Below are 27918 nucleotides of genomic sequence, written 5' to 3'. Positions count from 1 at the left end.
GATGTATCATCTTAGAAGTAGATTTTATTCATTGCGAGAAACCAAAAGATTGATAGAAATCCACTGATCATTCTTAGAAGAACTAGCAAAATATAAATCAGCAAGTTTTTATTTCTACCTCCTCCCTTTTCCCTCTACCCGGGGCTGGTGACAGCTGCTAGATCTCATTGCTCAAAAAGCAACTCTCTCTCTAGGCCTTGTTGCGCTTCAACTCAGAGACTTTGTAGTGAGGTGGGGCACGGTGGAACCACTCTGACCAGGAACCATCATAGATAGCCACATCACGCTTGCCACACAGGTAGGCTGCCAAGGCAATGTGACATGCTGTGACACCTTTGCGGCATGTGGCCGCCAGTGGCTTTGAGAGATCCACTTTCTTCTCACGGAATATTTGTTGGATCTCCTCAATACTCTTCTCATGGCCAGTTTCTGTTAGGAATGAGCTGAAGGGTATGTTCACAGCACCAGGGATGTGACCAGATTCCAGCCCTGCAAGAGTGAACAAGAAAGGAAACATGAGCAAGGAGACATTAACGTAGGTGATGAAAGACACCTACAAAAGAGACATTAAAGACACATCACTGCAGACACTCTCACTCCAATATACTAATTGTTTCAGGTGATGATGAAGATGCAAAGCAGTATAAGGCTAAAAAGAGGACAAAATTATTCAACTTTGCTGAAGTCAAAACTCCCAGACTATTTAGCAAATTATTTCCCCCCTGAAAGCTACGAGAGGTAGGAATCTGAAGAAGCCCTAGACGTGACAAGAATCAAAGAACCACCACAGAAAAGATCCTAAAAAAGGCATTAAGGGGATCTGCGTAAAGAGGAATGCAGCAGCACATTTCTGACCTTCCCCAAGTAAGCCAGCAGCGTGTAGTGACACAGCTTTCAGAAGCAGGAAGTGTGGCTTGTACGCGGAATTTGTGGAAGTCGTTATCTGTTCACAGTTTCTTCCTGTGTCACCTTAAAATCATATTTCAGAAAAGTAAAGCAACCTTAAAGTCAGCCACATTACTGCTGAGGCAGCTATCCTGGGGCAATGGAGTCAGAGAAGTGAGAATTTAGATTTTGTATCACTTTTTATCCACTCCATGGATGAAATCAGCATGGGTTCTGTTTTTCTTCTGGTATAACTGACCACTTCAGGCAAGCTGAAAGTTGCACCTCAAGAACAAGGTCTTCAGAGAGAAGCAGATATAAAAATGTGATGGATAAGATTTTCATCACGCCCTCGAAATTCAAACTCTGTCACTATAGGCTTAATCAAAGTTCATTAGACTCAATGGAAGCTTTTCCACTGACTTTGAGAGGCTTTGGATCAAGCCTCATTGGAGCAGGAAACTTATATTACATTGAAAATGCACTTCAGGGAATGGTTCCTTGCTAGGTTTGAACTTCTAATGAGACAGCCCTGGGAAAGTCACATAAATAGTAATCTGTTCCACTGACAGCTTTCTACTTGCCTAAGTCATCGGGGTAACTGATCTCAGGAGATGGGAGAGATTGGGGCAGGAAACCTTTGTCACAGTCAAATGATTGAATTATACCTAGTCAGAGACTGACATCACACATTATAATGACACTGCAGTTTCATCACTCATGCAGAGTGATGTCATGACATGATGAGGTAGATCATAAGGGGAAAACAGGGTTTTGTCGGGGTATTGAGGAGGGGATTTTTGCTCTGCTGGACAAAGAGTGAGAGCCTAAAGACAACCAAAGCTTCCCTGAGTCAGTTTCACAAGATCTCTCTCTGTTCCAGATGGACCCTCTTAATTCATCCTCCCTGAGTGCCTTAGAAATCTGGCACTGTTGTCTACTAGTCACCTCATGCATCCTTCAGAAGTGTTTAGCATTACAGGTTGAAGTCAGGAGAAAAAATGCTGACTTCTGGGGGGACTAACATTTAAAAAAAAAAAGACAGTGTTTTGGACTGATGCTTTCACCAATTTTTTCCCAGTTGCAGAAACCAACAGTTTCATCACTTCAATACAGAGAACTGCAAACCCCAGCTCATTAATACAGCATCTGTATGACACAGGGGAAATAAAAATAATACAAAAAATGAATGTGAGAAAACCCTGTTTGTAGTTTTCAGACTGCAGAGCTTCTTCCTGGAGAGTTACATGCCTGGGTTAGGCTCCCGACCCTGTCATTTGGTAAGGGGTTTCTGCGAGGCTCTGCTGCAGTACTGGTGATCACCTCAGTACAGACAAGTCTGGGAGCCACAGAATACACCCTCACCATGCTAGGGCACTGGGAAGTGTACTGAGATCAAGAAGTCCTGGGGGCTGAACTAGAAGGGCCAGCTCTTGCTCAAAGAAGCTTGCTGGGCCACCAATTCAGCTCTTAATGTTCCAGGCCCCATGGTCATGATTGCTTTTCTAGACTGTTCTTAGGTCTTAAAATAGGTAGGTTTGTACCCCTCTCTTATTGGAGACTGCCGTGACATACACTCACCACCCTTAAACAACTCTTCAGTTAGGAGCTGAGTAGATCTGGAAAGGACAGTCTCATTTTAGAGCATTTTTTACTTTGACCTATAGGGAGACTTCCTTGCTTCAAAGATTCAAAGTCTGTTGGAGCCAGAGACCAGTGCTTGCACTCTGTGAGTGAAAGACAGGGAATTCTGTAGAAACTGCATTTACTCATGTATGTGGGTGTTCAGCTGAAAGAAGGAGCTGACATTGCACAACCACAATCCCTTGGATTGCCCAAGAAGCGCTCTTGAGTGGTTCAGGAAGTTTTATCAGCTCTCTCTCTGCTAGGACAAGAGCAGAGAAACATCGGACTGGAAGGCAAGGCTGGATGCAGCTGGGATCTGAACAGGGGAGAGGATACATCTGCTCCTGCCTCATACGACACAGAGCATACTCCATGCCAGATTCATGCAGTCACCCTTAGAAACTCCAGGAAGGAACCCTAGGATTACAGAGCCTGGCTCCCAGCTACTACAGTGGTAACTTTACAGGCTCCCTCTCATAAAAGCATCCATCTCAGAACCAGTTCGGATTCTTGCCATGGAACTTCCCGCTGAGGCACCTCCTTGCTCACATGAGGAGGAATATTAATTTCCAGCGTTAAGTTCATCACAGTCAGTCCATACAGCATTTATCCTTGAGCTAACATTGCCCTGCGGCTGAAATAGTTTTTCTCGCTTTCTGCTATTGCTCCAACATACTGACGGTGGGCACTCAGCACTCCCAACAGCCTCATGCCCTTAGCCTAAACCCAGTAAGAGCTCATTAGACACATTTTTCACTTCCTCGGCCACCCTAGAAACAGTTCTAGGTGACCACCATGCTTATGGATAAGGAAGTGGCATTTCCTAGCATCTCAATTGGTAGACAGGAGGTTAATAACTGCTGTTGTCAAGGCCAAACTGCATCTGAGGTTCTTACACCCAACTAATTCATCCAAGTCTTACCCTCTTCTATTGCTTCCAAATGTGGGTCTTCAGCTTGTAAAAGAAACACAAGCAATTAAGTGTTTCGGGCTACTGATCATCCAGCCTTGCTCTCTGTAGCGTCATGCTTCCTGTCACTTCTATCACTGCAGGTGCTACCTCACATAATACTCTGCACGTGATCATTTAAACCTTGCCAAAGCTGTGCCAGCAGCACATTTCAGTAGCAACTCCCTATTTTCAGTGCCTCGATGATTCAGAAAAATATGAAATAAAACACAGAAGCATAACAGTGGGACCATGCTGACAATGTCCAGCCCCACAGATCTGCTTTCAGCACAAGCTATTGTTATCTCCCTTATCTCCCCTTCAGTCAGTTTTTTGGGAATCTAACAGTACTTGTGCTATTTGCCCTCTTCTCACACTGAACCTCTGCCCCTCTAATATTATGTCCAAAGTATTAATGAGGTCCAAATGGAACAAGTCTACCCCACAGGTGCTTCCAACGGCTGGAAGAAAAGATCAGACAAAACTTCCAGGCATGCATGTTCCCATTTCTCTTATTTGGCAAGTCAATTCTGTTGGCAAGGAAGTAGGGTCCTTAGCTGCAGTGCAAGTTTACCAAGGTATTTTATTCAATTTTGCCTTCATTTCAAATAATTTTTCTTTAAGAGTGTTTTGAAAGTCTTCCAGTCTATCCATGTTATGATAATAGTTCAACAGCTGCCTAGGTTGTACTGTATCTCCTATCCTAAATACAAACACAAACTTTGCTAGTGTTTCTGTCCTACAGAACCATGCTCTGATCAAATTTATTGAATTCTTGCCTCATGGAGTTGCAATGCCACATGACTGATTTTTGACACATATTTGGGATGGAGATTGTCTGCCTCACAGATTTGAGCACATGGATATCTTTTGGTTATACTCCCTCTTTAGAAATTATCATTTCTGCTTCTTTCCCCTTCTTCTTGCTACCCCTCCCCCTACTCTGCAGACTTATCCTCCGGAGAAAAAAAAACACAGCACAAACTCAGTATAATTCTGAGGCTGTGCACAAATAATCTTTCATCTGGAACCCCTGCTAACTTCATAGAAACCCTGTTTACTCTTTCTCTCCTTGTTCTCTTTTTATTCACTTCGCTCAGGCAGTTTTTGTTACTTGTTTTAATTCCTTTTGCCAAGTCTCACTCAGCTTGGCTTCTGGCAAGTCTCCCTCACAATTTGTAACCTGTAATATGTTATCTTCCTCACTGCTTAATCCCCTTTTCCACATCTGTTAAGATTCTCTGCTTAAATATATATTTTTTGTTGGCTATTTATCTAGCTAAGACTACAGCCCCTTCTCTCTAGCCTTTTCCTTTGCAATGAAAGCTCCAGGTGGAATTTCTTAATGTCAAAAAGATAAAAGATGTGCCTTGTCCACATTTAACTCCCCGCGGTCTTGGAGTTGGCTGGCTGCAGATAGCTGTTCCTTTCCAAATGCCTCCTCTGTTGCCTCCTTTTTTTTATCTCTCTCTTCCATTCAAATTGTATGCCTTGGAAGGGAACATAAGTGATCCTACTTAACCTACCATGAACTCAGGGGAAGGAACACTTCAAGCTTGGTCCTGGCCAGCTCCCTCAGAGTCCTTACAGTCAGATCAATAGGCCTTTGCCACCAATGTCAAAATACTGTGTGGATATACAGCCAGAAGACTCAACTCTAAGAACGAGCAAGACCATGGTGCCAATTCTGGCAGCTGATGTTTGTAAACCTCGTCACATGAATGGACAGCTTTGGATTGTAGGTTTCCTAGGGGTTGAAACAGACTTTATCATAAAGTCTCTCACTCTCCATGTTGTGCCTTGAGTATTACTTCATGGTAAAAGCAAAGCCAGCCCACTCCCAGTTGCAGACTCCACTTGGAGACGAGAGGGAAGAAGCAGCAACATTTCGTTCTCACTCCCACTGAACACTCGAGCTGAGTAAAAGCTTTATGTTTGGGGCAGGGAGGACTGAGAGCTGAGAAAATGGGAAAAACCTAAAGAGTTTTGTATGCGCAAGGGAGACAAGGACTACCCAAGGGCTGAGAATGAGAAGAAAAATAGTTGGAAGCTCATGAAATTATGTTGCGTTTGTTCTCTTTTTTAGATGACGGATTTCTTGTCTGGCAACTTTCCCCTCTTTTCTCAGGTGTTTGCAAAAGAATTCAGAAATTTGCTTCTTTTCTGTATGCATGTGTTCAGTTATAATTATTTTTCCTCAATTTTCAGTGCCCAATACTCAGAGAGAGTCAGCATCATGTAATTATTTTTATCATCTGCCCCTGGATTGCCTGGGATTGTCTCAGTTCAGGCTGGTTCCATAGACCTGCACCCTACACTGCCTGAGTATACAGGCCCTTGCAGAACCTGGCAGGGCCATTACTGAATCACAGCTAGTAAGCAGGCCTGAGCTGCTAGTTCCTCCAGAAACACAGCACTGTGCAGGGACACCTTTAACCACTCAGCGCATAGGTCAGGGCTCCATATCTAACGGGCTTATGCTGCACACCATGCATGAACATTCAAGCTTTTTCATCCAAAGCAATACCTGCATTTAAGACCTATCAGACCTGGCTTACAGAAACGCTGTCCATTTTTCTCCACCCTGGCAACCTGGGTAAACCTCTCCCAGCAACTAAAAATCAGCCATGTACTATGGCTTATTTTAAACACTACAGATGTCTAAATCCCAGCAAGGTAGCTGCTGCATAAAAATAAAACAGGGACAATTAATTCATACACAAGGAACTGAAAAACTGAAGAGGCAAAAGAGTCAGCTGAAATTAGCCTCTTCTAAAGATGGAGTTCATGGAACTGGAGAGATTAATTGACTTAATTAGGAAGTCAACAGCTGAGGCAATAATTAAACTGAAATCGCCTGAGAACACAGCAAGTCCCTTAACCTCAAGACCATTCTTCTCTAAATTGCAGGCAACATTTCTCTTCCCTGATTGGATGACCCCTGTAATTAATCAGCATTGATCTCACATTGCTCTTTTAGGTGTAAACACTGCCTTTTACCCACTGCTGGCTATAGCGCAGCTACTGGCTAGCCTGGTTCAGAAGGCTGTCAAACTCCTGTGGAATGAGCAGCTGCAGCTGGAATGCTTATCCTGCTGGATCTGCTGTGGGAAGCAGAACTGGACCACCACAAATAAACTGTTCCATGCTGACTCATTTCAAAGGAAAAATCTGTTTTCAAGACACTGTGAGGGGCTGTGGTATTTGTCACCTGGTCACAACTCCCACTTTGGGAAAGAGAATGCGAAACCCACCAGCTCCCAGTGAGGAGCGTTCTATCCACATCTGGAGGTTAAAATTCAACCTTCACTTTGGTGGGCAGCAGTAGGCAAGGGAACAGAATGAGTGACAAGCCTAATTCCCCCCTCTCTCCCTGCAACAGTCTCCTCTGTCCCTCCCACTACTTCTCTCACCTTCTACACTGTCTTGCACAAGTCGAGTGTGTTTTGGGGGCTCACTGTAGACACTTATGCGAACCATGTGTACAGAGCCGCTTACAGCCAAATGCTCCTGAGGTTCGGATGTGGGAATTTATTTCAGGACACAGTATCGCACTCAATGGCTGTACAGCAGCACACATGTTAACAGAACAGCCAGAAGACAATGACAACTGACCTGCAAGGCAGCAGCGCAGCACTGCCTCAGGACTGCAGAAGGAAGCCTGCCGCATACCTGCTCCTGCAGCGTGGAGCTCGACTCAGACCCAACTGTTGCTGAGCTGTTGTGCTTTGTTTTTGAAACTCTGCATTTCTTTTTAAACCACTTCTGTGATTCCCTTTTGGAGGAGAGGTTATTCTGGGATCTACCAAGGATTAAATTATACAGTGAGGGCCTCCTTTAACAACCAACTTGAATTTCATTCCAGGCGCACTGCTGTACCAGCTGTCCCTGCTGCACAGGTCTTCTCCCACCCCTGCTGCTTGCATGTCCAGTGTTTGACCAAGGTAACAAAATCAATTTTTGTTCCTGTTATTTGGGGCACCCAAAAGGGAGAGGCTGACAGCCCATACATTCGGGAAGGGTTTGGGGCTTTTCTTACTTAAGCTTGTTAGATTTAATGTCAGAGAGCAAAAGAACAAAGATCAACTCAAGCAAGTTCTCTATTTGCTGGGAACCAGAGCAAGAAGGAAAATGTCCCTTGGGTTACTTTACTGCCCAAAACCTGGGCTTTTGCTGATGTGTTCATTATGGTGAAAGGTGCCTGTATGAATACTGATAGTTTGTGTGTGTCTGCTAGTGTTAGATAAAACCCTGAACAAACCCCTGGGCACTCTCACCTCCTGTGTTTGCATTCTGTTTGATTAACTTCAGGGTGTGGGATGGGGGATCCTGGAGCCAACCGACTGCGGACCTTTTCTGCTATTTCCTCCTGCAGCTTTACAACCAACTACAAGAAAAGCATGCTGTGAAGGCACTGGCATCTGAATGCTCAACTGTGGATCCCCTAAGGTAAATCAGTGAGTTAGGCTGAGGCATGCCTGTGCATTAGGAAAATCTGTTTGCTATCTGGGAGGAGTTGTTACACCCGGACTAGTATCGTCACTCATCCTGCTCCGGTGCAGGGGGCAGGTACCATTCCCACCTCCATTACCTTGGTCCAGCTCGGTCCCCCGGAACCGGCCCTCAGGGCGGGAATCCACCACCTGGAACCTCAGGGACCCCACGTTCTGCATCATCTCCTCGAAGGTCTTCAGCAGGACTGTGTTCAGCTTGGCCTTAAAGACAGCGGGGGTGGGCTGGCTGACCTCTGCCGTGACGGGGTGGCCCTCCTTCACCCAGTTCTTGAAGCCACCGTTCAGCACCGAGACCTCCTTGTGCCCGAAGGCCCGGAACATCCACCAAGCGCGGGGGGCGTAGAAGGTGCCCAGCTCGTCCCCGTCGTACACCACCACGTGGGTGTCGTTGCTGACCCCCAGGCGCCCCACATAGTCGGCGAAGTGCGACTCGCTGGGCAGCATGAAGTCGTAGGGGGAGGCCTGGTCCCGGCACTCCTCGATGTCAAAGAAGGACGCCCCGGGGATGTGCCTCTCCTTGAACTCCTGCCGGGCGTTTCGCTCCTGCGGCGGGTACCAGGAGGCGTCCAGTACCCGCAGGCTCGGTCCCACCCGCCCGGCCCGCACGGCCTCCGACAGCCATTTGGCCGTAACCAGGGCCCTGCCCAGCACCTGTGGCGCCATCTCAGAAGGCCGAGGCCGGGAGGGGGCGCCGCCGGAGGGGACACACACACACACAAAATGGCGGCGGCGGGGGTACGCGGGCCGGCCAGCGCGGCCCGAGAGGGCGGTGCGGGGGAGGGCGGCACCGCCCGGGACCGGTCCTCTGGGAGGGCTCCGGCTCCCGCCCCCCCGGCGGCGGCCATGGCTGGCGGGGTCTGAGGGCGGGTGCTGCTCCGCTGAGGCCTAGCACGGAGTTACGGTACGGTACGGGGCGGCGCGGCGGGCCGATCCCGCTCCTGGCCCCGCTGCTGCGCGGAGGGAACCGCGGCCCCGCTGGGGCTGGAGGTGTCCGGGATGGGAGGGGTCGGAGCGGGAGGCGGTGCGGGTCCAGCCTGCGTGAGGGGCGCCAGGGCCTCGGTAGGGCCTCAGCTGGAGATGGGCTCCGGGGCGGTGAGAGAGGTGGGGCCGAGCCCCTCTCGTCGTGGGGCCGTGCCTCACCCCGGGGCGCTCGGTCCCCTCTGCTCGGGGTCCCTGGGACTGCCACGCTCCCCACTTGCAGCTGTCAGCGCTGGCTGGTAGTCGCTGGAGGTGGAGGGGCCAGGTGGCCTACGGGGGGCTGGGTGCAGGGCAAGACTGTGCCATGGCTGTCCCGCTCCACGCGGGGCTTGGGCTGAGCTCTGTAAAACTCTGTTTTCAGGGCTGGAGCATTTCAAACCCTTCACTGTAGGCTTAGCCAGCACCTCAGTGCAGACACAGGTCTTTGGTCCCAATATGCGTCTTTGTCCAGTCGCTTCTTGTAAGGCTGGTCTCTAATTTGCAATTTCCTTCCTTTTGCAGTCGGGTGGATTCAGGCAAACCCCAGGAATTGGGTAACCTCGGCCAGGACTCAGGAGCAATGTCACAACAACTCCTGTACCGTGCTCTGGTGTCTGCAAAATGGCTTTCAGAAGCCATCAAGTCCCAGCAGGCTGGTCTGGCCTTGAGAATCGTGGATGCATCCTGGTATTTGCCGAAGATGAAGCGTGACCCGAAGCGGGAATTTGAGGAGCGCCATATTCCTGGTGCAGTTTTCTTTGACATTGACCAATGCAGCGATCGTACTTCACCTTATGATCACATGCTGCCCAAGGCTGATGACTTTGCTGAGTATGTGGGGAAGCTGGGTGTGGGGAATGATTCCCATGTTGTCGTGTATGATGGCAGCGACCAAGGTCTGTTCTCAGCACCCCGGGTGTGGTGGATGTTCCGGGCCTTTGGACATGAAGCTGTCTCCCTTCTGGATGGTGGCCTGAAGAACTGGCAGCAAGAGGGGAATGTGCTGAGCTCTGGGAAAAGCCAGGTAGCTCCCTCAGAGTTCCACGCCTCCTTGGACAAGTCCCTGGTGAAAACGTACGAGGATGTCTTAGATAACTTGGATTCCCACTGCTTCCAACTAGTGGATGCGCGTGCTGCAGGACGGTTCCGGGGAGTAGAGCCAGAGCCCCGAGATGGTAATGTGCCTCTTGAGACATGGGCATAGTAAAAAGGGGCTTCATTTAAGGTGCCCATCAGTTTGACTCCTGTAGAGGTAATGAAGGGAAATACGGTTGTCCTTTAGGGGGTGGACTTGAGGCAGTGTATCCACCTGTCCTCTCCTTTTGACTAGCAAGTGCTCTTTGAAAATTCAGGAGTGGGGAAGCTGTGTATTTTTTTCCTTATGAGGCGCTGGGGTGAGGAACGTAGCTGTCATAGCCTCAAAGATGTTCATTGGTCTCTTCATGAGACTCTTCAAGAGTACTGATGCTACACTTCCCCTCAGAAGGGCCTGTGGAAGTGCTTCAGTGAGTGCCTCATCAGAGCGGGTTGCTCTGATGTGAGGGAGATGTGGAGGGAACTGGGAGGAAGTAAAAAACTTGATAGGATTGTGTCCATGTGGTAACCTGAAGGTTAGATACATCCTTCCTGAGTAATCAGGAATCTAGTAAAGCAAAGTTTAACAAAAATAAATGTGTTTGTTTTAACAAAATACACTAAACAATAAATATTCCTCCCAGTGAAACAAAGAATGGGTTTTGTGATGGATTTGTCCCAGGCAGTAGAGGTTAATTCCTGTCTGTATTGCTTTTCCTCCAGGAATTGAGCCTGGTCATGTCCCTGGGTCGATGAACATCCCCTTCACTGATTTCCTCACAGAGTCTGGCTTAGAGAAGACCCCTGAGCAGATCCGCAGTCTGTTCCAGGAGAAGAAGGTGGACCTGTTAAAGCCGGTGGTAGCCACATGTGGCTCTGGGGTGACTGCCTGCCACGTGGCTCTGGGGGCATACCTCTGTGGCAAACCAGATGTTGCTGTGTATGATGGGGCCTGGGTGGAATGGTACATGCGGGCACAGCCTGAAAATATCATTTCTGAGGGAAAGGGGAAGACAGTGTAATAAGGTGCTCTGTCTCCCAGCTGTGCAGATAATTTGCCTTGAAACAGGATTTGGAAAAGATGGGTTTAGCATTCCTGGTTAAGTGTCTCAAGGTTAAAGTGTTAGGTAACAAGTACGGGCACATGGTGCTTTGGCACTTTCTCCTTGCCCTACTGCTGCTGCTTAGGAGCATAAAGATGACTTGGACACCCAGCTCTAGGTGACCCTGCTTGAGCAGGTGTAGTGAAACAGATGTCCTCCCAAGGTCGTAGAATCATAGAATTGTTTTGGTTTGAGATGACCTTTAAGATCATCAAGTCCAACCGTTAACCCAGCACTGCCAAGTCCACCACTAAACCATGTCCCTAAGCACCACATCTACACATCTTTAAAATCATAGGATCATCCAACCTCAGCTGTCCTGTCATTCTGTGACCTTTTTACCTTATCAGATGGAAGGGAGAGAGTGCTGGTGGCAGCACGGGGAAGTAATTGAGTCAAGCCAAACTCGTGACTCAGGACATTCCACCATGTTCACTCACAGGATGGTTGTACTTGTATAACTGTGCCTCATGATCTTGCTCTCTGCCTCTGTCCTAGAAGCCATGCATACACTTTATGGCCATTTTGAGTGCAAAACTTCGGGGAAAGACATAGCTGTTAAAGGAGCAAATATGCCAAACCCAAGGTTGGCACTTAGGTTAGAGACTTGATTTGGATTTCTTCTTGCACTTGGACTCTTAACTGCAACGTGCACTTAGCCAGTTTTGTATCCCCATGGTCCAAAATCCCCCTTGGGGGAAAACATTCTGGGATTAAAAAAGGGTAAATAAAATGTGTTTCAAGGTCTTTCTGCTGAATGGAACTTATGGGAGTGTTTCTTGGGTGATTCCTTTTCAGGAACTCTTATGGGATCACTTTGTCTTGAGGATTCAAATGAGATGTTTCCTTCTCTCTGTGAGTAGAACTACATCTCTTACCCTCACAAAGCTCTCTCTGTCACCGAAATCGGGAATAAAACCTCTTAACACCAATGTAGCATTAAGAAGCAGGCACACCTTTATTGCAGCTGGGCGGCACGGGAGGTAGCCCTCCAAAACGCGCGTGCGCCGCGTTAGTAGTTCATTTCGTATTTATATGGTCAGTTAATTACACATTTATCATGTATCCAAGGACGCCTATACATATTCATAACCTATCCCGAAAAAGGTGGTCTTTATTATAATGAGTTCCGGGAATTCATTTCCATAGTCTCCGCCTTTAACTCCTCCCGGTTGCGCACGCGTAGTTTCCTCTGGTGGTCGTGGGCCGGGGTCTGTGAGATGAAGGCCGTATGTCTTCCTCGCTGTGCATTTTTCACCTTTCCTTCTTGCGCAGGCGTGGTAGCATCTTGGCTCTCTAACGTTGTAACTCGTTTGTCCAGTAAGTAACTCTATTGTGTTAAACTAGTGTCCATGACGGTCTCTAACAACACAAAAAAGTCCAGCATCTTACCTAGTGGGGTTTCTATGGCTACCTACTTCAAACCTAACAGTGCCTATGGTTACTTGTTTCAAACTTAACAATTCTTTAACTAGGTTACAAACCTAATACAGAACACAAACTTATCGTTTTGTGATTAAATTTTCATTTGATTTTTAAGTATTGGTAACATCTCTGGCCCAAGAAGGACAATGGCATGCCTCTCTCTTGGGACTTTTCATCATCTTCCTCCTTTCAGTCCTTGTCCATTTGCTTTTTGATCTAAAACTCCACGTTAGTTGGTCACAGCTCTGTTTTTCAAAACCTGACGTCAGCTCACACGGTGAAAATTGGACCGCGTGGGTGTTTCCATTCTTTCCGTGAGACTTAACCATGCAACCTTAAAAAACTTAGGAGAACTGAGACCTACAGAGCAATAGCCCACAATGGCACATATTTTTCCCCAAGACCATTGTCTTTTATCTGAGAGCTGAAAAGCCCCTGAGTATCCCTGACAATGTTCAAGAATTTGTTCTCTCTAGGATTTTCTCCTGTTAAAAAAAAAAAAAAAAAAGGCAAAAAAAAGCCTGCACTTATTCTGGCCCACGGGTAAAGTTAATGAGACAGGTTCTGCTCTTGGGCTTGCAGCAGCAACAGGTATCTGTGGACATCTGAGGATGATGGAGTCACCCTTTCTAGGGGTTGCTGTGGGTGCTTATGGCCACAGATTTGCAGGGTCCCTTCCTAGCCACTGAATATGAGGGCTGGATCCTTTTCTATTGGATAGTGTTTATTCTTCGCATTTCCTTTGGCCTCTGTTGGCTGCAGCCCTGGCTTCTTCCTGGGCTTGGCCTGCATGCACACAAGCTCCATTTCTGCTCGCCTCCCGTGGAGCTAGAGTTTCACTGTCCAGATTGTTTCTTCCCCTGTCCTCCCCATGCACACATACAGCCTTACCTTTCTTTCCACCCATTTCCAGTGACTGAAAGCATTTAATTTCCCTACTTACATCCAGTCCAACAACCTAGCTCTTCAGGGACTTGGGGCTGGCCTTAAAGCAAGTGCTGAGTATACAGAGCGTGCGAGAGTGGAATGAGTGACGCTTTAGTATGCAGTGCAAGACACAGATCTGGATAAAATAATAAACCTTTATATTTGCCAGCTTCCATTTAGTTCTTTGGGCTTAGGCTTCCCAAAAAGGCCTCCTTTGCAGGTTACAGCATGCCCTGCAAATTGTTAAGACTTTCTGTTCTGGATCTAATTGACGGTTTAATCAGTTTTCTTCTCTTTCCTGCTAGGGAAAGATTTCCTACTCCCATGCTTTGTGAATTTCCCCACCCAGGTAATCACTGTGTTTTTAAAGGCTGGTAGCAACACCTTGCTTAATCCCAAGTAGGGTAATTTTCTAGCAACTGTTTCCTGCAGGGGAAAGGGAAGAACTAGTCAGCATGTCATGCCGTGTAGGACATCTGATTGCAGTCTGTAACTGAGAGTACTTAAAAAAAACCCCTTTTAAGCTGAAGTAAGGTGCTGACATGAAAACAAAAGGATAAGCGCTGGCTGGGGTGACTGGCTGGGAACAGCAAGTGGTGCTAAACTCTCTGTGGAGGAGCATCCCAATCTGAGCAACACAGGTGCTGCTTTTTAAGACGCTTAAAGATACTCGTACAGACAGTATTGTCTAGTATGGGATCTTATAGCAGGATCTGGCCTGTGACATCTTTTCAGTTCAGGATTTCTAGCTTTTCCCACCATCAGCCAAGCTAAGAGGCTTTCACGTGGTGGGTCATTAAGATTTAAGACTCTGGGTGTGGCTGGGAGCTGAGGCTGATTTTGTGAGTATGTGGCCAGGCCCCTGTGTACAAACAGACAAGCAAGGAGTGCCATGCCTGCTCTGTTTCTCCAGGAAAATTTAGTTATTAGAGAAAATTGACATATTCTTTCAGACTTTGTTAATCATTTCCAATGGATGCAGGGGGCTGGCTTTTGCTCTTGTCATTCCAGAACATTTGGCAATGCAGTTTAAGTGCTGTGTTTCTTTTGTCCCACAGACCCCAGCTTCCTCTTGAGACTGAGCTGTTTTTCTCTGTCCTGTGTGTCGCGGGGAGGTGTCTGGTGCAGCCCAGCCGTCCACCTGGAGATTGCAAACTAAGTGAAAGATTTCCCTCTCCCCTTGCTCTACATTTTGACTGTGTGGCTCAGTGATATCTAGCAGGGCCCTTCCCCCTCTCTGGTATGTGTGCCAAGGTTGGCAGTACTCAACTGCTCTCCTCCTGGCCGTGTTTTGAACCACAAAATCTCAGCGGTTCTTCAGTTTCCCAGCTTTTGGCAGATTTTTTACCAGATACTTAGCTTTGCCTTGATTTGAGAGGAGAAATTGAGAACTTCCCCCTCATGACAAGATACGTTGTCTTTCTGGGGTGTGCCCTGTTACATCACATATAAAAAATCTGTCCAAGAGAGTCTTCTGATATTCTCCCTCCTTTTAGTTGAGATGTGTTCTCACACTGCAAGCAAAGCACTGGGAACATTGTGGAGACCGAGGCAATGTTTTCAAAGCCTGGAGAGTGCAAAATCCTATTTTGAGCCATAACAGATGCTACTGGACATATGGAACAGCTGAAGGGACTTGCACCAGGACTATAAATGTTCTGCAGATCTTTATGTCCCTGACTGGGTGGGTTTCCTGTGGGAACTGGAAGCTGGGAAACGGAGAAGTGGATATGAATGCAAATCACTAATGTTATGACTCTCCTGTGGAAAATTTGCCACAGGGAAAGGGGAATAGCATATCTTTGTTAGGATATGGCTCTTTGTGGCCTAAAAGTAGCCTGTGACCCCCCCCTGATGTGGGAAGAGGGTCACATTGACCTGTGGCTAACTTGAGACTGGAGCTTTTACAGTTCTATATAAATTTGAGAGTCCCAGGCCAGCATGTAAACTCTTTATTGTTTTATTGGTATATTTTACTATCTGCAATACTTTTGTCCTGAAGCAGTTTTGGACTGCGTGAAAACAGTCTGGTCCAAAAGTAATCCCACAGTCCCTTGTTCCTCACATCTTCTTCATCCCCTGCCTTTCTCTTCCTCCCCTACTGCTGCCTAGCAGTCAGGTTGCACTATTTCACACTTCACTTCCCAGCAAACCTTTTGTTCCCCTGCAAACTTTCCTAAATTGCAAAGCAGCCCTTCTGCCAGCACCACTGTCCCTTTGCACTAACAACCACTTCATGAGCAGTGGTAATCACTGTTACCTGCAGGGGCTTTTCTTGTTCATGCCAGCTTGCAACTGGGTGCTACATGACTGTTCTCTCTTGTCCTACCAGCACTCTTCCACCAGAGGTGCTGAGCGATGCACATTTACAAACAGACTTTACATGCTACTTTGAATGCAGGTACATTGCTCACAGACTGATCGAAGCACAAGGAGCTGGAGAAAGATTAGCTCGCCTGCATGCCATGGGGCCTTTCTCTTCCTGCTCCTGGCTCAGCTGGCAGTCGCACTGGCCTCTGTTGGCTACAAGTGAACTGTCTTCCTCCCACCCCCAAGTCCAGTGTAGGGAGTTTTCTTTCCCCAGTTCACTGTTGGCTTAACAGCAAAATGTCAGAGCATTACTTGTCCTCCCCTGCCCACGTCCTATAGGGAAGAGAGAGGAGATGGTTTCTTCTCCAGTGCCTCATGCCACTGTGTGTTCATTAACTAAATGATTGCAGAGGTTTAATCCCAGAGTGGTGACACTGTCTGTGCCAACACATGGTGATCCCTGTTCCCACTGCTGCTCCACAATGCAACAGTTCCCTAAGAGCAGCTCCGCAGTGTCAGCGATGCATCGTATGCCATGTACCCAGCTGACTCGTCAGGCTGCAATGTATGTACGGAGCGCTTTAGTGTGTGTAGCTTTCTGCAGGTTTGCACTGCAGGCCTGCTGGCTGCTGAAACAAGAAACTCTCAGTTTACCCCCTGCTCTGTTTTCCTCAACTCTTGTTCAGCCCCATCACCTATCTATCTATCCAGTGGCTGTCCAATTTTTCCTGCCCCCAGTCTGTGCAGTTGTCCTCGTGATTTAACTGGGTACTCAGCAGGGCTCTATGGCATTACACAATCACACTGCCCCATGTAAAGTCTTGCTTGCTCCTCTGTCTCTGTTTCTGTGGGTGTGTTTTATACATAGTTAGCATCAAAGCAGGAGGAACAGCCATTGGATTGTTTGCATTTATTTGTCCTCTGTTCTGTTGCTTTATATTAATGGACCTTGACAAGGGCATGCTAGTTGCATCTCAGAACTATGTCCGGTGATGGTGTGCAAATCAGGCCTGTATTTAGCCCACACCACTGACTCATCATAGCATTTCAGCTGGTAACTCACCCCAGACTCAAAAATCCTGAAGATGATTTTCAGTACTATGGGGATAGCCCTGCCCTGGGGGGTTTCCAATGAATTTTGTGCTGTATGTTGTGGAAAAGAAGGCTGTGGGGATGGGAATGGTGTACTTTGACCTCTTTCTTTACTCATAGTATACCTGTTTAGGTTTACCAGCTAACCTTTCACACCATGGCCCTGGGGCGAGCAAGACTTGAAGTGCTGTCCACAGATGGAGGCTGGTGTTGATGGAAGATGTGTTCTGAATACAGACCATCCCTGACCCATGAGCAGCACTGGCATGGGAGAGATTGGGGAAGAAGGCGTCGAGAACAAGAAATGGACCTAAAAAGGAGCAAGAGGCTGAGGGGCTGTGAGAGGAGGAAAGGGAGACAGGGTGAACCCTCGATGGAAGAAGGAAGAAAACTAAGGCAGGGCAGATTTCTTGGAGGGGGAGATAAGGGGCTATAGGCTGCCACCCAACTACTGCATTCATATCAGAGAGCCACAGTCCTCACCCTAATTCTCTGCTGGAGCTGCGGCCAGCACAAACAGGGTCCTGCATCCCTTGCCCACCAGCGTGCAGTGTAGAGATCTCACGTTTGCCATGGTTTGACTCAGAGCCAGAAGTAGGAGGGCGACAGTCCCACAGCCCAGAGCTGTGTTGCATTGTGTGATGCTCCAGCTCAGGTCAGTGTTAGTCTGAGCAGATACCTTTGATGCACACCAGTGCTCAGTGGAGACTGGTCCAAGGGCTGGGCAGTAGCTTGGGCCAAAGTCTGCTCCATATAGGTAGCAAAAATAATTTTTCATCCTCTCCCTGTTATCGGTCACTCTAGTGCTGACCAGCTCCTGATATAAATTCAAGGAGATCCAGAGTTATTTGAATTTACCCTGCAGCAGCTGAATTGTTCCTGTGCTTAAATTAGCTGGAGGTCAGCAATCTTGAAACCTTTTCCATGTTATCCTCTCTTCCTCTCCTCCCCTTTGCACTCCTCCACTGAAGGAGCAAAGTACACACCTATACCGTCTTTGCGAAGGAAGTCCTGTGTGATGTGGGGGAAGGGTGATGCTGCCTTCACATCCTGTAATGAAAAAAAGGGAGTGATTTGTAAGTAAAAGAAGAGGGAAGGACGAGAAGAAAAGGAATATGAGTAAAACATAATGTTTCTCTTTATCCATCCTCTTCCCCCAATAAACCCCCACCTCAAAAGGCATAAAGATCTAGATGCAAGAACAATAAAAGTGTCTGCAAGGCACCAAGGTGTCTCTGCAGTGCTGCATTGCCCTGGCAAGGAAGAGCCAGAAAGGTGCTTGAGTGAAGGAAGGCTTTGGGCCACATTCAGGTAAAATATCAGCCTTTCCTTTCCATTCCTAATATGCTCAAGCTGCTGGCAAGCTGCTTAGGTGGGAGTGGGACATGCAGAGCTGCTGGAGAGAGAGGTCATTCAGGTTGTGTCCGTGCTAAGGAGTGCATTTGAACAGAGTGCCGTGGGACATGAGTTGCTGAGCTCCAGGCTCGGCTTGGCAGGAGGGAGTGGCAGAGGCAGGGCTAGATTCTGTACGGCAGGATTGGCACATCAGCCTCAGTGGGTGATATGTGCCTGGGGCAAAGGTAAAACTCCACACAGGGCCAAGTTAAAATCTGAGCTCTCTGTTGCTCAGACACAAACGGATGGCAGGAGCACAGGGAAAGTACGCAGGGGGTCTCTGGCATGGTTTGTGCTGGTAGGGCAGCGCAGGGGGGGAGTTTGCTGAGTCAGTGACTTCCAAGCTGGAAGAAAAATTATTCCTGCCCCCTGCCAGCACTTCATGCAGATCCAGGATACAGTTCCCAGAAGTGTCCCTACATATGTTAGCAAGAAGACAACTGTCTGCACATTTTGCAGCAAGAACAGTGTAGCAACTGATGCAGCACTGAGCTGTGAGCCTGGGGTAATGGATCTCCTGAAGGGAAAGCTGTGGAGTACAGTGCTGATGGGCTTAATCTGCTGACTGCCAGAGAGCAGGTTGTTCTTCCTGACGCCGAGGAAGCTTGCAGGCAAGACCCAGGACTGGAAGCAGGCAGACTATGAGCCACAGGGCTGGGGTCATGTCGTACAGTGCATCCCCATTCATTACAGCGTCCTCATGGCAGGGACAGTGGGGAGGGAAAACTACAGTTCCCAGCACCCTTTTGTGCATGTCCCTGCAAACTACAGTTCCCAGAACCTTTGAATGAGCCGGAGAGGATGCCTATGGAAGTAAATGCCGATGATTTTTGCATAACACCCTGCACCTCCGAAGTGCTGGCCAGCCCTTGGTTAGTGAAAATGGGAACAGGGGAAAAGCCAGGGAGCAGCAGTGCTGTGGAGCTGCGGTTTTGCCCACCCCTAATAGCCGCAGTGATCTCCTCCAGCCCAGAGCATCCTTCCTCCCTTGGTGGTCCCAGGGAAGACTCTGGCCCCCAACAAACACAGCTGCTGCAGAGGGAGAGGCCGATAAACTACAGATCCCGGCATTCTCCAGCAGGCAGCACCTGCGGCAGTCCCTGCACGCTGGGGGAGGGGGGTGAGGATGAGGATGGAGGGTGGGGAGGAGATGCAGGGTGCCATGGGGCTATGCTGCACCTGGGACAGCCCGCCACTCGGTGGCACCCAGGCCAAGTGGGTGAGGCTCAATGTGGGGGGCACCGTCTTCCTCACCACCAGGCAGACGCTGTGTCGGGAGCAGAAATCTTTCCTGTGTCGCTTGTGCCAGGGCGAGGAGCTGCAGTCAGACCGGGTAAGGCAGCTGGGTTGCCTCCTGCACCGTGCCCCACTGAGCATGGGGAGGGCTGGAGGGATGCAGGGATGGAGTCAGACCCCGACAGCTGCAGGAGTAACTGAGTGAAAAATGCCTGCTCTTCCTTCCCGCTCTCCCGGGAAGGATTTCCCCTTCCCAGATCCCCCCTTGCTGTGTTGTAGCCTGGCACCTGTCTTCCCGAGCTGAGGAAAAGAGGCCAGCTCCCCTCTGCCCCTGCTCTCCCACCTGTCCATTACCCCCCATCCCCTGGGTCTACCTCCCAGCTGTATCTGCCTAACTGAGCCTTGTCCCCTATAAGGGCGCTCTCTGCTCTCATACCGGGCCTGAACACACAGTTGCAGAAGAAGACTGAGGCCCATTTTGGCTTTCTCAGCTGTGTTGGTCCATGCTGAGGTGGGCACGCTGAGCATACCAGTACAGGAGCTAAAATCCAAGCTGGGCTGACTTGGCTAGGGACTCTCAGGGGGCCTATGATTTCCACGGAGTGTTAGAAATAGCGAACATTTTTGCTTAGGTTTGTGTTTTCTTATAGTCTGGAGCATTTGGGGGTTGGTTACAAGTTTCCCATGGGTTTTTTCTCCTCGTGGTCTGTCTCTGTTGCTAGGATGAAACTGGTGCATACCTAATAGACCGGGACCCCACATACTTTGGACCCATCCTGAATTTCCTCCGTCATGGGAAGCTGGTCCTGGATAAAGATATGGCTGAAGAGGGTGAGTCCTGGAGCTTAGAAACTTCCCACTTAACATCACTGCTGTAGCCAGGACACAGTAGGACTTGTTGCCAACCTTGTTGTCTCTCATTCTTCTTCTGGAAGTTGATGTGGAGGGATTTGAGAGGCCTATCCCTGCAGCTCTTGGAAAGCATACCGATGTTTCCTTTACTAAAGGGGTTCAGAGTAGGTGAAGAAGGCATCCTACAGGTGTTGTGGCTTCACAACTGTTCATTCAGCAGAGATGTCACAAAGACAGAAGTAGGCGAGATCTCTCAGCCTCAATAAACCATTTTTTACTTGTTCCTGATCCACTTTTAACCAGGCTCTATGGCTGAGTTTTCTGTTAATGACCGAGTGTTTCTAATTAGGAATGAAAACCCAGGAGACCAAACAAAACCAAGCTCATCTCTCCCATTGACTGTAATAAAGATCATCATTAATCACTGATATGCAATGTATGCTACTAGTGCTCTGATGGGTTGTGGACTGCAGCAATTCCAGTGAAGCAAGCCAGACGTTTGAGGTTGACAGGGGGTCCAATAGGATAGCTCAGTAACATCCCTGTGTTACGAGCCAGCAGTCCCCAATGCCTCATTATTTTTTGGATGCTAGAATCTAACAAGGAGCCAATTCCAAAGACAGGCTGTGCTGTCCATCCCTTGCCAAGCACAATTTCTACATGTTTATTAGTCGTCTTGCCTCTCTCTCTTACATATTTTTACCTAATGCAAGGAAAGTTTTCTCCAGAATCGTCCTATGAATTATAATTCCTAAAATCTATCTAAGCAATGGTACAGAATTGTAATAAACACAATTCTGAGGTGTTTCCTACTTGACATTTCTTGTAATCCTGAGGTCAGACAGAGTTCATCCACAGGTTTTAACATCAAATCTGAGGCATAAACAGGAGTCCACTTCATAGCTTCACATTGCCTTTTGTTCCTGCTGCAGATGCTCAGGGTGGCATAAAACTAACCCATTAGACGATTCACAGCTGAATGAGGGACTCAGAAGAGGTCTGAGTGTGTCAAGCAGTGAAAGATCAGTCTCCCCACCTGCATTGTCTGTGTACTGCCCCGGGGACATGGCAGTGTTGGCTCCCAGTTGCCTTTCCCTTACCGACCCTCTGGGAACCCACCTCCCTTTCTCTAAAGGCCTGTTAGCAAACAGGTGAGTCTCAGGAGAGGTGATGGATGCAGATACCATTGAGAAAAAAAAACAAAGCACTTCTCTGTTTACATGCTTTGAGGGGAAGCACAGGCAGGAGAGACAAAGATCATCTGAAGTCATATGGTGCTGCAAGGTGGGTGCAACTCCAGCTGGCCCAGGAGGAAAGTTAGGATTTTCTAGGGTCTTTTGGTGACAAGATCAGAACAAATTGTTGTTCTCTGCCTTGAGAAGAGGGCCTGAACAAGGTGATAACTAGTGATCATTGAGAGAGGCTGGAGCCTACATTTCTCCTTGGCCAGTTATCTGGGAAAGGTACTAGCAGTGCTCGGCACAAGGCTTCACTGGCAATGCCTGTTTCTGTAGTAGCAGGCAGCATAAGGAAATTGGGGTGAGCATTAGAAATGCAATGCAGACAGCCAGGGTTCAATTCGCTGCAGTAAGAGTTTCAAGCAACAGAAACCTGTTAAAAAGGGAGGCTGCAGTGTCATTCCTCCATGTGGACCTTGGGAAGCTCAGAATTGATCTTTTGCAAGCCAAAAAACAAAGACAGGGTGTTAACTTTCTGTCTTTGTGGTCCTTCTGTCTTTCTTTCTCAGGGGTCCTAGAAGAAGCCGAGTTCTATAACATTGGTCCTTTAATCCAAATAATCAAGGATCGACTGGAAGAGAAGGACTACACAGTAACTCAGGTATGGAGAGAAATGGCAAGGAAAGGTAGAGTGGAGTGGGTGAAGGAGGGAATGTGGAAAGGGAGAGGTGAATCTAGAGGCAGAGCAGACTTGGGAGAAGCAGCAAGGAATGGAAAGAAGCAACTAATTAGGGTTTATGTGCTAATGTCTATATAGCAAAATCTTGCAGGGGACAGGCTACCACCATTTTAGTTACAGTAAACAAGTTACAGGCTTGTTTTGTATCCCCAGAAGTAATGCTGGATGTAGCATCTGAAAACAGATCAGCTCCTCTAGCTTTTGGAAGAAGGCAGCTGGTTGCTGTGGTATATGGAAGAATGTTTGTGAGGAGAGCGAAGGTGTCATGGGGAGGAGGGCTCTGGTGTGGGGAGTCCTGGGAGTGTAAACACGGTGAAGAGCATGGGGATACCTGTAGAGAAATCTGGAGGGAACAGGTGAAGAGATGTCTGTGGAACAGTTAAATGCAGACAATGAGGCACAAGGAATCAATCCTGTGGCACAATCACATCTTGTCTTGAACAATAACCTTTTAAAATCTGTCTTCTGGGAGTGTTGGCTGATATCTCACTTTCCATCACGTCTGCCTCAGGTTGTAAGCCTCCAGCATCACAGTCACTTTTCGCTTGCAATATCCCATCAGCATTTGTGGCATTTGAATAAATGACTTTGTAACGACACATGCAAACTCCTCATCAAAAGAGCCCAGTACCTTCTGGGGACAATGCAGGAAATGCTCAGCTCGGTCCCTCCTCTCCAGAAGAGACACTGTTGTTCTTGCTCCCCATGACAGCATGGCAGAAAGCTGGGTTGGGGTTTCCACTCCCCTTTAACCTGGGACAAGGGGAAGAGGACAGGTCTGTCAAGGAGGGGTACTACCACTTCAGTCTGCAGGAGGGCAACAGCCTTTAGCATCTGACCATTGTCAACATGCTCTGCAATTTTGCTGTCAGGTGCCTCCTAAGCATGTTTACCGTGTGCTACAGTGCCAGGAAGAGGAGCTCACTCAGATGGTTTCCACTATGTCGGATGGATGGCGCTTTGAGCAGGTACGGAGAAGGTAGAGGAGGGTGGGAAGGAGTTCTCTTCTGGGGACAACTGGAGGGTATGACCTACGAGGAATGGCTGAGGGAGCTGGGGTTGTTTAGCCTGGAGAAGAGGAGGCTCAGAGGTGACCTTATTGCAGTCTACAACTACCTGAAGGGAGGTTGGAGCAGAGTGGGAGTTGGCCTCTTCTCCCAGGCAACTAGCGATAGGACAAGAGGACATAGCCTCAAGCTTTGCCAGGGGAGGTTCAGGTTAGACATTAGGAAGCTTTTCTTCTCAGAAAGGGTCATTAGACATTGGAACGGGCTGCCCAGGATGGTGGTGGAGTCACCATCTCTGGATATGTTTAAGAAAAGACTGGACGTGGCACTTAGTGCCATGGTCTAGTTGCCATGGTGGTGTCAGGGCAATGGTTGGACTCGATGATCCCAGAGGTCTCTTCCAACCTGACTGATTCTGTGATTCTGTGAAAAGATCGTGGATACCATACAGTCCCCTGGCAAGGCACCTTCCCTCTCTGAGAATATTGGGTCAGACATTGATGGTGCAGTCACACTCTCTTGCCCCTTCTCTAGAGATTTAGAGGATACTGTGTGAGGTTAATCTGTTCTGCATCCTGTCTGACTCCTCTCGTGGTTCTCTGTGCTGCCTTCTCAGCTTAGTTATGAGGCCTTTCTATTGGGGGTATGGATTGAACTCCATGCTGCATGGTGGGCTTTCTGGCTTGCTCCCCAGGTGGAGTGGATGTTTGCAGTAACATGTGCTTGTGATTCTTGCTCTCTTCTTTTCTAGCTTGTGAACATTGGCTCATCCTATAACTATGGGAATGAGGATCAGACAGAGTTCCTGTGCATGGTCTCCAAAGAGCTGTACAACTCCCCCAATGGCCTCAGCTCTGAGCCCAGCCACAAAGCCAAGGTGAGACCAACTTTGCTATGGCCCTGCTCCCATTGCCTATGAGATTGCAAGCAGGTTGCTCTTGTTTGCTACCTCTTTCTTTCCTCTCTCCAGTGTGACTGTGGGGCACCTCAGTGGTGAAATACAGGGGCTTGTCCTGGTGTTCATCACCATGGCATTACACCCATTGCCCAAAAAAGGAGGAGTGCTTGTGTTGAAAGTGGTGGTGTCCAGCTGCGTGTGGCAAATGGCTTTAGCAAGTGACCCTGACACTTCTGATGCTACTCTAACATTCCCCTCATGCCTCCTCATGACCATGCTGTGTGTGTCACTCTGCCTCTAGGGTGTGATCTCCCTGAAGGTTTTGCGGCATTCTTTTTCCTTCTGCTGACTCCCAGCCAACGGGGCAGGAGATCACCTGCTCCCCTTTTGAGGGAAGAACAGAAATGTGTGGCAGTGCATGACATCCTGTAGACACCTAGAGTACAGGAGGGAGCGCTAGCGACTGATGGCAGTTTTTGGGTAGTGGGATCACTACACTTGTAAGTGGGTTAGATAGCCCTGATGTGATGCTCCAGAGGAAGACAAGTCTCTCTGCTCCCTGACCCAGAGCTGTCTTGGCCATGGGGAAAGGTCCCTTTTTATTCCAGTGTCATGACCATTGCTTTATTCCCTTGTGTATCAGAAAGAACTGCCATGGCTCATCTTGCAAGTATCTCCACTCTTTCTTCCCTTTGTCCTGCATGCTGGGCCACAGAGCACAGAGGAGGACCCAGAGGAGGAAGAGCAGGAGGTGGAAGAGGAGGCAGAGGCAGAAGCAGAGGAGAAAGGTGCAGCAAATCCTTGAGGAAAATGATAAAAATAACCCCCCCAAGCATAGACCCATCCACCTTTCTGGTGAGAGCTCACAGCTAGCAGCAGGGAAGGACTAGGGCAGGTGTGGGGTGTGGGGGAAGTCCTCTCCAGGAGCAGGAGTCTCTCTGGAGATAAAGCTCACAGGGGAGAGCTGTTACTGTGGCTGCTGCTTTATATTTTAAACTGTTCCGTTTATTTATGGTTATATTTTTATTTGCAGACTGGCCATCTGTTCGACATTGCACTAAACTTTTTCTTCCTCCAGACCCTCCTTCCTGCTCCCCTCCATGTCCGTCCTGCACTGTCACCTGCCTCCTACCCTGCCCCACTCCCCAGCCTCCAGCATCCTTCCCTCTGCTCTCTTTGCTCCCCAGGGCTCAGAGTGGTCCCTGCCTGGGGCCTTGTCTCTCCTCCTCACTTTTCCTCCTCTGCAGGTACGTTACCTGTCCGCACTCCCAGCTCCTGCCAGCCTGAGCTCTGCATGAGTGACTCACATCCCTCTTGTGGGTATGGCCCCGGTTTGTAGAGCCTGGGGAGGGAAGGGGAGGGAGGGGAGGTTGACTCATCCCTAAGGTGGCTTTTCTGATTCTCATCCTATGCGTGCAGTTACCCGCCAGGCAGGCCCTACTGCTTGGGACTAGAGGCTCTGGCAGCAGAAAGGAGAGCGCAGCTGGGAGAAATGAAGAGGGGTGGAAATGAATGCAAAGCAGGCAGGGGTGGCATGGAGAAGGGGGGGAAGGCTGCCACGTATCTGCCTGACACACATGCCAGATCGCTTCTCCAGACTGCAGTCCGCAGCTCCTTTGCCTGCCAGCCTGAGAGCAGTTTGCAGAAGGCAGCTTGTGATTTTCCCCTCCCCGCTCTCACTTCCCTGGGCTTTTCCCCCCACCATGTCTGCCAGGGTGAGAGCGCAGTGAAGGCAGAGCAGAAGTAGCCGGTCCTCGCTCCAGATGTTCTCGTAGCTGTGTGCAAAATGAGCATCTGTGCTCTGCCTTCTGCTCAGGGAGGTGTGTGGGGCTGAGTACAGAAAGCTTTAGGAGGATTCCTCTCTCATACTGGAAAAGTGGCTCTTATTAAAGCAGAGGTGCTCAGTGCCACTCTCAGTCCTGGGGGAGGGCACTTGTTAGCTGGCTGGCATTTCTCTCTCCCTCTGTTTGAGAGCCTCCTTGTCCATGGCTGTGAGACCTGAGTGTTATTCTCTTAAAAGTCAGTGTATGTTAATCATGCGGACTTTTCCTTTCTTTTTTCTCTGTTCTCCCACCCTCACTCCTCATCTCTTTTCTTTTTCTTCTGTTCTCATTTCCGCTGTCATTTCCCTTTTCCTGTTTCTCACTCTCCCCTCCATGCTCAATCGCCTTTTTTCCCCCTGCCGTTGATTTTGTTTCTTTCTTTCTCTCTCGTTTTCCAGCTGTTACAAGCCAGAGGTCTGAGGATGTGATCCTGACACTCCAGCCTTTTAATTTCTGGTTTATATCTTTATTTTTGTACTGCAGTGTACAGCAGCCCCTTGCCCCACGGTGACACTCCCCAGCCCCCTTCACTCTTCACATGCAGCCGTTCTTTTTTTACAAACTCACCTCGGAGGCCTTAGCAGGGCAGATGCTCCAAGGAGCCCCTGGGCTGGTGCAGGGGATGGAGCTCAGGCCCCCCTGCCATGCCTAGCAGGCTGGCTTTCCTTAGTGTCACAGTGCCCCCTGCTGGAGACATCGGTGATCAGCCACTGCAGCCTGCGGTCCCTTCTTGCACATCCTGGATGCGACTGGGGCCCCGAAGTGGTGGCAGCCGCTGTAGGACCAGTCCTCACCCTTTCGCTATTGCAGGCAGCTGGTCTGGGCTTGTGGCCAGAGGGCAAATGCAGAGCCACTGCCCTTTTCTGGGCCACCTGCAAACTGCTCTCGGGGTGTCCCTGTGCTGGGTATCACGCTCCTTGGTGCCTCCCTCCCTGTCCGCCAAAGCAGCCCTGTGTCAGCAGGGTGAGGAGGAGACAGGGGTGCTGCCCGGGTACCGGAGGTCCCTGCCTCGGGGCGCAGGGCATTTGCTTCACTGCCCTGTCTGAGGACACCAGGTTGTAACTCCTGAATAAAATTCACAGTTTGTTCCTCCTTGCCGCCTCTCATTTCAAGTGGCAGAAGTTTGGTGCTGGGAGAAGGGGGTGGGAGCTGGAGAAGAGGAGTTTGGATTCATCACTTGGCGCCACTAGAAGCTGCTTGTGCTGTGCCTGTCTTCTGGGAGTTGGAAGTACTTCCCACTGCTTCTCTGCCTCATCCCCCCTGCAGGCAGCTGGGCTACAGAGCAGGTTTGCTTATTGGTGTCTGCACCCCTAAATCATAACGGTAAGTGAGGACCACCTATCTAGCTAGCATAGTGACCCCACTGCGCCTGCGACACAGCTGAGAGGGAGGGCAGGGGTGTGGAAACTTTTCCCAGTTGCCAGTGCCAGGATTGGAGTTTGGTCAAAAAGATACAAACTCCAAGACAATTTTTAACAGAGTAAGGAAAACTAGAGCCAAAAAAACCCTCAAATTAATTTTATTTCTAATTCCAGAGAGTGGCCCATCTATATACACACACACACATATATATATATATGTATATCTTTAGTAAAAAAACCAAACCCGTAGCAGTCACTGTTTAAACGCTGTGCCCTTAAGCCTTCTCTTCTACCTCCTGGATTATCTGAGTTAGGAAATGGAAGCAGCTGAGATGCCCTCATGTTAAAGGTGTTTAGAAGGGCTGAGGGAAGGGGATGGGAGGCTGCTGCAATATTTTTCTGAGGGGCCGGGTCCTTTGCCTGAGGAAGTTGAAGTGCAGCTGTGGAGGCTAGGTGCTGCTCCAGCAGGGAGGTAGGACATGCGTTGGGGGTGTGACGCTGGACTCGGACTCGTGCCTGGGAGTCAGTGAGATGTGAAGAGTTGCCTGGCTGAGCTCAACAGCACAT

General features: G+C 48.8%; 3 protein-coding genes across 18 annotated transcripts; 2 read left to right on the top strand and 1 right to left on the bottom strand.

The window, feature by feature from the left end:
• Positions 1–4: 4 nt before the first annotated feature.
• LOC137664097 (thiosulfate sulfurtransferase) lies at positions 5–8730 on the bottom strand. The gene is made up of 2 exons (XM_068401848.1): positions 8052–8730; positions 5–489 (listed from the first exon to the last, which is right to left on the bottom strand). The coding sequence occupies exons 1-2, from the start codon at positions 8635–8637 to the stop codon at positions 191–193; spliced, it is 885 nt and encodes a 294-aa protein (XP_068257949.1). The 5' UTR covers positions 8638–8730; the 3' UTR covers positions 5–190.
• Positions 7836–11855, top strand: LOC137664096 (3-mercaptopyruvate sulfurtransferase-like). 3 transcript variants are annotated; one of them, XM_068401847.1, is made up of 3 exons: positions 7836–7909; positions 9454–10106; positions 10729–11855. In XM_068401847.1, exons 2-3 carry the CDS (start codon positions 9512–9514, stop codon positions 11025–11027), a joined length of 894 nt encoding a protein of 297 aa, XP_068257948.1. In that variant the 5' UTR covers positions 7836–7909; positions 9454–9511; the 3' UTR covers positions 11028–11855. The 3 variants fall into 3 exon arrangements, with proteins under 3 accessions (XP_068257948.1, XP_068257946.1, XP_068257947.1); XM_068401845.1 differs by lacking the exon at positions 7836–7909 and adding an exon at positions 8689–8709; XM_068401846.1 differs by lacking the exon at positions 7836–7909 and adding an exon at positions 8791–8875.
• Positions 11856–11904: 49 nt separating this feature from the next.
• Positions 11905–27052, top strand: KCTD17 (potassium channel tetramerization domain containing 17). 14 transcript variants are annotated; one of them, XM_068401830.1, is made up of 11 exons: positions 11930–11963; positions 12384–12428; positions 13766–13809; positions 14519–14700; positions 16996–18173; positions 19518–19590; positions 20216–20324; positions 22093–22184; positions 23135–23230; positions 24021–24146; positions 26474–27052. In XM_068401830.1, the coding sequence occupies exons 5-11, from the start codon at positions 17992–17994 to the stop codon at positions 27050–27052; spliced, it is 1257 nt and encodes a 418-aa protein (XP_068257931.1). In that variant the 5' UTR covers positions 11930–11963; positions 12384–12428; positions 13766–13809; positions 14519–14700; positions 16996–17991. The 14 variants fall into 14 exon arrangements, with proteins under 14 accessions (XP_068257935.1, XP_068257930.1, XP_068257933.1 ...); XM_068401841.1 differs by adding an exon at positions 25415–25487 and having other exon boundaries at positions 11936–12428; positions 26389–27052; XM_068401836.1 differs by adding an exon at positions 25201–25487 and having other exon boundaries at positions 11936–12428; positions 26389–27052.
• Positions 27053–27918: the final 866 nt, after the last annotated feature.

Source organism: Nyctibius grandis, chromosome 5, assembly GCF_013368605.1.
Source record: "Nyctibius grandis isolate bNycGra1 chromosome 5, bNycGra1.pri, whole genome shotgun sequence".
Taxonomy (NCBI): Eukaryota; Metazoa; Chordata; class Aves; order Nyctibiiformes; family Nyctibiidae; genus Nyctibius; species Nyctibius grandis.
Note: the sequence above shows the minus strand (reverse complement) of the source record. Positions and strands in the feature narration are given on the sequence as shown.

Bases quoted from the DNA above. Each gene is read 5' to 3' on its own strand.
- LOC137664097 (XM_068401848.1), bottom strand. From the start codon at position 8,637: ATGGCGCCACAGGTGCTGGGCAGGGCCCTGGTTACGGCCAAATGGCTG. The intron at 490-8,051 runs GTAATGGAGGTG...TCACTCTTGCAG, and splicing joins GGGGACCGAGCTGGACCAAG to GGCTGGAATCTGGTCACATC.
- LOC137664096 (XM_068401847.1), top strand. From the start codon at position 9,512: ATGTCACAACAACTCCTGTACCGTGCTCTGGTGTCTGCAAAATGGCTT. The intron at 10,107-10,728 runs GTAATGTGCCTC...CTTTTCCTCCAG, and splicing joins AGAGCCAGAGCCCCGAGATG to GAATTGAGCCTGGTCATGTC.
- KCTD17 (XM_068401834.1), top strand. From the start codon at position 17,992: ATGTTTCTCTTTATCCATCCTCTTCCCCCAATAAACCCCCACCTCAAA. The intron at 22,185-23,134 runs GTATGGAGAGAA...TTTTGCTGTCAG, and splicing joins AGGACTACACAGTAACTCAG to GTGCCTCCTAAGCATGTTTA. The intron at 24,147-26,473 runs GTGAGACCAACT...TTTGTACTGCAG, and splicing joins AGCCCAGCCACAAAGCCAAG to TGTACAGCAGCCCCTTGCCC.